Source organism: Topomyia yanbarensis, chromosome 2 (genome assembly GCF_030247195.1).
Source record: "Topomyia yanbarensis strain Yona2022 chromosome 2, ASM3024719v1, whole genome shotgun sequence".
Lineage (NCBI taxonomy): Eukaryota > Metazoa > Arthropoda > Insecta > Diptera > Culicidae > Topomyia > Topomyia yanbarensis.
Window position 1 is genome coordinate 132,285,413 of NC_080671.1, and position 8,190 is coordinate 132,293,602.

Sequence of the window (8,190 nt, forward strand, 5' to 3'; positions counted from 1 at the left end):
TACCGACTTTTACACAGCTGAACGTTCCGCAATTAGTTCGGTAATTTATTTATTAGACGAACGTTCAGTAAAACAAGTTTGCTTGAGCTGTCGATTTTCGCTGTACTTATCGGTAAAATGGGTAAAATGTAACGAGGATTCAGTTTTCAAAATACTGTTGTGTCAGTACTTTGGGACCATTCATAAATTACGTAACGCTTTTAGGGGGAGTACAACAAGTTGTGACATGTTGTGACATAGGGGGGAGGGGGAGTTAGCTAGATCGTTACGTAACATGTTTTCACCGAAGAAAATTTTTTTTCTGGGAATTTGTTACGTAATAGGGGAGAGGGAGATGGAGAAATTTGTGACAATTTGTTACATGGGGGGAGGGGGAGTCAATTTTGGGCAATTTTTGCGTTACGTAATTTATGAATGGTCCCTTTTAGACGTTTAGGAATAACCGAATGAATCGTCAAATACTACAATTGGTCGGTGTTAAGTCAGACCGAACTAAATCGCAAAACATAAAAAATGAGATATTGATAGCACTGGATAAAGAATATCGTCAGCTACACTCGATTTCTGCCAGATTTGAAATATGTAACAATAAACAAGAATTATGGCAAAAATTAATTTCCAATCATAATGTAAAGGATGCTGCGATTCAAACTTTAAACTCGTTTTTCTCGAAATCAATATTTTGTCACTTAGTCCGGTCTGACCTAACACCGACCAATTGTGATTGGTAGATTTTACTGTTAGCCTCAGCAAGTATAGAAATTGAATTCGATCTTTTCTTAGAAATTGGAGGGCCATAAAAAGGAGAATATGGAAATAAGGTCCGAGATGACAAAAGTCTTTGGTTCGCCAGATCAGCCTTGCAACAAACTGCATTCTTTGTATAAATGTTCTTGATTGGTCGTTGGACGAGTCATAAAAATTGTGAATTCACTCACAATTTTCGGATTCACGTGATTAATTTCAAGTTTAGAAACGTTTGCTGTCGCGCTATATTCACATCGAAAAAAAACAAAAATTTCGTCATTTATCGTGGGAGCTTCCAAGTTCTCGCTTCTAGGATGCTTAGAAATTAAATTAAAGAAAAAGAAATTAAAATCTCATTAAAAACGAATAAAATTTGCGGAGAATCCTTCTACAAAGCTAATGGCAGCGGAGCTGGTCAACCAAAAAGTTTGATGTTGAAAACGAAAATGGCGCTCTATATAGTTTACAACACGATTCGGTATATGTTCTAACGAGCGATCCGCTAATGTTTGACAAGTTGCAAAAATAGCAGAAGCATCAGATATTTTGCGCAAAACACAGAGTTGATCGGTGAAAAAAATTACCGAACGGCAAAATCGAAAATAAGTGTGTAGTTTGGGATACTCTCACTATGTGGCACTAGTGAGCGTACCACCTTTTAGCACATTATACATATCAAACGTCTAATGACTTAAAAAGATGGTGGTTTCGGCCAAGTTCAGGAGGAGGTCAAAAACAACGCGATTATGAACAAATTTAAGTGAAATAGATCCGCCAGGCGACGCTAGTAAGCATGCACTATTTTTCAAATTCAATACCTCTAAATCATGATAATTCAGGAATGTTGTGTCTTCAGCAATATTTATCAGCAGGTCGAATGCTGCCCGAAGGCGAATAGATAATTTTAGAATTCACCCACTAGGCGGCGCTAGGGAGACTACAACTTCCAGTTCATGTTAGGTGATGTTTTGTCACGAAACTTTAATAATTTAGGAAAATGATGTTTTCTGTACAGTTTCTGAGGACGACAAGGGCTGTTTGATAATGTAATGATTAAATTTGATATCACCCTCTAGGCGGCGCTAGTGAGCATACATCTTTTTATTCCAGTATCTTTAAATGATGGCAATTTAGAAGGGTGACGTCTTCAGCAAAGCTGCTCGAGATGTCAAAGACACACCATTCACATAGCAAGTTAAGGAACACTTATTTGCTTTCGTTTGCCATTTGTGTTCCCAAAAATAAATAAATGTGGTTGTTGCTAATGCTATGTTGGATGCCATAGTCTTTTTAGAGCATGTATCTCAAAATGGCGCTTGATCCTCTTTGGCTTCACATCGGCCAATTAAATCTCTTATACACATTACAGTTGTTTAAATTATCGAAAATTAACAACTCTTGTACCTAATTTTTTGGCGATAGTTTGAACATATAATCACCGCAGTGGAAAATGGGAAACATTTTCCAGAACATCAGACAATACGGGACACGTCTCTTAATTAATTAATTAATTCAGGAATAGTTCCGCTGAATACTGGACATCTGATGACTTTAAACTACAGGCATAAAACTTTTCTGGGAACAATTATTCTAAAATGCACTGGCTTTTTTCCAATCAACACGATTGTTTCTTATGCAGATTTTCGAAGTTTCTATAACTACTGTGCTTATTTTTCATAGTATTTACCGTCAAATAATGTCGAATGCTGAGATCAACAGCACCAGTTGAAATATCACATAATCGAAAATAGTGAAGAATGATGAAATAATCTTTTATTATGTTTCAAAAATTCATTTTAAAAGTTGCATTTAAAACTTCACTAGAATGACCAAGCTTCACGGCATTTCCCACGATGGTCTACCATTTGACCGGCTGGACATACGATGGGGGCATCGATAATTCCTTTTGCCGCAGCTTGAATGTTGCTATCTTCGAGGTCCGGCTTTTCAAATCCACTTTTTGCAGCATCCGTAGGCAAAGCCGAATTGAATCGGCAACTAAATAGTAACAAAACTGCCAAGGCGACGATTACTTTTGCTAGAAACTGCATTGTTGGGTATCGTTAGAGGTCAGATAAAAACTAGATATATTCGCAGTTGAGAACTTCATTTTATTGTCAATTACAATTCTTCAAAATCCTCTTCAAAATGATAAAGACTCAATAAGTATAAGTCAAACACAACTTCAAGGTTATCTTGGTCGATGCATCCGGAAGTGCATTTACTGGACAATATATGTACTTAACAAATGTAAACGTCTCGTGAAAGAATTGATAAGGTTCTTCTGCTATCCGATGGTCTAAAGTTACGCCGGGGATTTTCTGCTCCACACTTCACGACATTTACCTTTGTGGTCAGGTTTTTGTCCTGGTGGGCAAACAACGGGGGCATCTATCACGTTGTCCTGAAAATAACAAATACTGGTTTATAGTAGGTTTACAATTTTGTACATCAACATCAACGCTCGACTACATCACTGATATATATGCCTGTAATCAATATTATCGTCCTCAAGTGTTTGGAATGTACACTCGCCAATTTTAATATTAGTCGTATTTAATTTTGACGTTTTTTCATTCGTCATTTGTATCAGTTCAAATTAACGTGTAATTGGGGTAATGGGTCATCATGGATTTTGCAGTACGAAATGTTTTGTTTTCATTACAAAATAATTCGTTACCAAAGAAAATTTTGCACACATAAATAACCATCACATGCAAATTGGCACGCAAAATTCTTTTTACCGATGGCTAAAAATCCGCTGGCCGATCATAGCACCGGCTATCGGTAAGTTGCTACTTGTTGATGTCATTTAAAACGACACACACATTGAAAACTTGACTTGTATGTCAGTTACCAGTGATCTTGGTAAAGAATGACTAAAAATCTAGACAAAGTTGTCAACTTGTACTATTTTTAGATTTACCGAAAGGTTCTGAATATCACGAATCATATGAATACGAGATTTTTTTTTGCTAGGTGATCAAAGGTTAATTACGTACTAGGTGTATTGATGTTTTTGTTTTAGAACCAAGAAACGAACCTAGATTAGTTGGGTTCTCGTAAAACAGCGGGGTGTGAGCGATCCCGAAATTTATTTCAGGTTAAAACCAACCCGATTTTCAGTTCAATGACTCATAACCTAGATTCGAAACTGGTTTCAAACAAACGGTTTAACAGTGATTAGTTCCGGAACTGAGTCAGTTTCAACCTAAAGCAAAAACGACATGAGTAACTTACTGGAAGCGGGATCGTCCCGTCCTCAACCGTGGGAACTGCATTACGTAGCAAATCCTCCCCCGATATGATATCTGGATCGTCCAACTTAGAGGCAGCCAATGGTACCTCTTCGTCGCAATCCTCACACGGCCGGCATTGGACGATCGAAACTAGCAGTAACAGGCCGCAAACCGCATGGAGGAATTTCATCGTGCGCATGGAATTTGTAACGTCTTTTCAGAGCAAGATAATTACAGCACAACAGAGATCACAGAATATTCACTTTCAACTGATTGGCATTCGATGTATATCTAATGCTTATACTCGCTCGGAAGACCAAAGTACTGATAAGACCATCCATAGTCAGAAAAAAACCGGGCTTGGGTGATGATTAATTTAATTCCACCTATAAACACTTCAGCAGTATGGTGGTCCCTTGCGCAATATTATATTCTCTACCTCATCGAAATTGTGCTACATGAAAACACACGATCGTCAACTTATCTTATCTTGTGTGGACCAAAGCCACCAAGAGATAGAATCAGTGCGGAAGGATAAGGAGGAGCGGTCGAGATTACCAGTCCATTGTTTTATTACCCGCTTCCTATATGTGCTGCTGAACCAGTTAATTCTCGGATGAAAAAATTAAAGGGCTGTGTACAGGACACGACCACGGTGACATTAAAAATATAGCTTTTTTATCTATCACACATATCGACACACGTTCTTGTTCACTCGCCTGTTTTCATATGTTACAATTTGCTATATACCCTCCCCATTAAAACATAATTTATTGAAGGTCTTTTAACGGTAATCTATTAATTAATCAAGTATCTCACTAGGTGATTGGCATTATTTGGCTGATCCATCTAGTAAAAATAGGCTGGTCTGTCCAGAAAATATATTCAAAAGAAAAGTTCCATATTGAGAGCTGTGATGAGGAAACCCACGCCCGCCAACGGAAATATACAGATTCTCCATAAATTATGAAATTTCATTTTCCATTTAAATTTTCAATAATGTACTAATGAACTTAAGTAAACAATCTTAAGTGTAAGTATTTCTTGATCGATTAGTGGTGGAAAAATGAAATTATTTGATAAATTACATTGTTATGCAACGTTCGCACTACCAGTTAAAACGGGTTTTTATGCTATCTTGGTGACATTTTTCTTGTTGCTAATTATTAAAACGTGTTATAACTCTGTAGTGTAAACGTTGTATTACTAAACCAATTCTGCAGCGTTTTATGTTATATAGGTGTTTTATGTGGTAATAGGACTGACATAATTATATCTTCAGTACAGCGGTTTGTTTCATAATTTAAAACAGATTTATTTTAAAATTTAAATTAGTATACCCAACCGTATTTGTTGTATACCTTAAAACGCAATTAGAACTGTGTTTTAAATACATAGGGTAGGACAGATATTCTGACTGGTTAAACTGGGAAAACAATTTTAAGTCCAGTAACGCTTAAGACATGGCTTGAATTTGAATCGAAAAAGAACACCCGCTGCAACTGCTGCTGGGACGGTAAGTTCTGTTTTAAAATTTTCCGTTGTGTGCAGTACGAAACAAAAGTGTTTGAAATTAGAAAACAAAAAGTTCTGCTGGGAATGTGATTGTTTCCGATGCAATAACACTCAGATTTTTCACGCAGGGGATACAGGCCGTGTAAATGAAAACCGCGTAAATTTAAAAAAAAAAGTTAATGAAAACCGCGTAAATTTCAAAATCCGCGTAAAAAACCTGAGTGTACTCTCCTATATAAAATACTACGCTGCTGAACAGTGCAATAACTACAGAAGCACGTTGTCAGATGCCTTACTGATAAAAAACATATAACCGAAATATGAAACATGAAAACCAATTGGCTCTTTACCCTACGCAGTTACAAAGCGCCGTAAACATGGATTAACAAGTTACAACGCACACGCATGCATAAAAATAAATATATTTTTTTCAAACGCAACACTCTTAAGCAGCACACACCGTATTGAATTAAATCAAAACCACCCCGCCCACCCACTTTGCAAATCATTCTGTGACACCATGCTGGTACCCGACAAATCCGCACACGGCCACCGCTGCCGAAAATGCATAGCGTCTACCGCTTATTGTAGTGCCCAGACGCTGCAGCCATGACCTTACCCGTTCGACATAAGAACAAAAACTGATTCAAACGGGTACGCGTCACCTCTATTTATAAACTAACCGTATATGGCTTAGTCACTTAGGTGCGAGTGTGTGCAAATGCCAACGTTACCGAAAATCGATAGCGCTTATTGCATCGCCCGGAGACGACGTTGCTCGTGTGGGATAAGAGCAACAACTGATTTAAACGGACATGCGTTGCTTCTATTTATGACTTTTCGTGTTTCATTGAGCAACTAAGCTGCCCTCTTTTGACGGCTGTGTCTGAGAAATCTGCCTCACGAATGGTATTTTCCCGTTTTTTGTGAACTTTTTAATTTTACCAATTTCCAAAAGTCTACTTTTATGGGAGAGATATTAAATTATTACCAATATTTAAGTTAGGTGTTTCTGAATCGGTTGGTGTATGAATGATTAAAATCCATCTAGTAATATCGGAGTTATAAGCGTGCAAACCTTACATAGTTTCGTTACATGGGAGATATTTTAGATTTTAGAATGACACCTAGCCCCAGATAGTGGAGTAAGACATTTTTAATGTCAAAAAAAAAAATGCTCCGTCAAATACAGTCAAACCTTGCTGAAGCTGGAAATAAGTCGTTGACAAACGCTGATAACGCGATTTCGGCTGGAAAACAAAAACATCTTTGCACGGGCTGCGTGATGGTGGTGTTTGGCGCCTTTTTCCTTGGAACACTAAAAACTGATGTACAAGTAGTGTTTTCAAAGTGTGTAAAATATAAAAACTATCTTTTTGAAATGTCCTCAACAAGTAGCAACTCGCCACTAGCTGGCGCTACAATCGGTCAGCCATCAACTGGGAGCTGCGTGCAAACTTGGAAACAATGGTGATTCACGCAGGCGAACCTGTGTGCGATGGTGATTTTTAAGGTTCAACTGAGAAAGATTGGAAAATCGGCCACCTTGGCAAACGAAAAAAGCAGTTTTTTCTCACACCGTTGGAAAAATCTCCATGAAATCTCCGGTGTGAGAAAAAACTGCTTTTTTCGTTTTCCAAGATGCTCGCTTATTGTTGCGTTTTCAGTTGAACCTTAACATACACTCAGATTTTTTACGCGTTTTTGCGCGGTGTTTTTTACGTGGCTTTTTACGCGAATTTTGTAATTTACGCGGTTTTCACTAACGCGGACTTTGAATTTTACGCGGTTTTAATTTACGCGGCCTGTATCCTTCGCATAAAAAAACCTGTGTGTATTTTCGATTAAATGTTTACACAGGGTTTTTCTCAAAATGTTTACTCTAGCTTATATGCCTGTTCTCTGTGATTTGAGTTTGGACGACTCTGTTTCTAAATAAGTTGAATAGTCTTCTCAAAATATTAAGTATCGAGTACGGAAAATAGATTGTTTATAGAATTTCAAAGGTGAAATAGATGATCAATTCTGGAAAAAAACATTGGTCTTTTTTAAATTTTGGCAACCTTTTATTTTTAGTTAAATTTCAAATGACTTCATCCGAACGCTTCAGTTAGAAGTTAATTTTGCGCATTTTAAAATTTAAAATTAAGTGTTTAGTTTTATTTTGTGAAAATTAGTACGATAACATCGTATAAAGAATTTAAGCTTTTCTGGTTTCCAACTGATCCGCAACTAAGAACGAAATGTATTGATTTTTGCCGCTTGCCGTCTGATTGGGGAGTGACAAAAAACAGTCGAATTTGCAGCGTAAGATAAATTTGAATAAGTACATAAGTGGAATGCATACACAAATTTGTCAAAATTTTAGCTGCACTTTAACTATGAGGAATACTTTCATATTTCCACTGTCAGTGGAACATTATTAACACTACCCATAGCTGTTCCGGTGTTTTAAATAGTACAAAATTTAAATATCAGTGCACATATATTTTTTAATAATTATATCTTTAAGCGAAATATTCCTGGTTTGAAATAATGTTAATATTACATCATTGATTTTTTTCTTATAATTATGATCACATAATAACGATACTCCCCACGCATTCGAGCATTGTTATTCTTCGTGTTCGATAGGTACACTAAGGCAAAATGCATAGCGAAATTCTTAAGATTCATCTTATGATGACTA

At 36.9% G+C, this 8,190-nt stretch overlaps 1 protein-coding gene across 1 annotated transcript; it reads right to left on the reverse strand.

The window, feature by feature from the left end:
- Positions 1 to 2,495: 2,495 nt before the first annotated feature.
- LOC131681362 (uncharacterized) lies at positions 2,496 to 4,259 on the reverse strand. Its single transcript, XM_058962119.1, has 2 exons — positions 3,988 to 4,259; positions 2,496 to 3,151 (listed from the first exon to the last, which is right to left on the reverse strand). Exons 1-2 carry the CDS (start codon positions 4,183 to 4,185, stop codon positions 3,053 to 3,055), a joined length of 297 nt encoding a protein of 98 aa, XP_058818102.1. The 5' UTR covers positions 4,186 to 4,259; the 3' UTR covers positions 2,496 to 3,052.
- Between the last annotated feature and the right edge of the window lie 3,931 nt (positions 4,260 to 8,190).

Bases quoted from the DNA above. Each gene is read 5' to 3' on its own strand.
- LOC131681362 (XM_058962119.1), bottom strand. From the start codon at position 4,185: ATGCGCACGATGAAATTCCTCCATGCGGTTTGCGGCCTGTTACTGCTA. The intron at 3,152-3,987 runs GTAAGTTACTCA...TGTTATTTTCAG, and splicing joins ACGGGACGATCCCGCTTCCA to GACAACGTGATAGATGCCCC.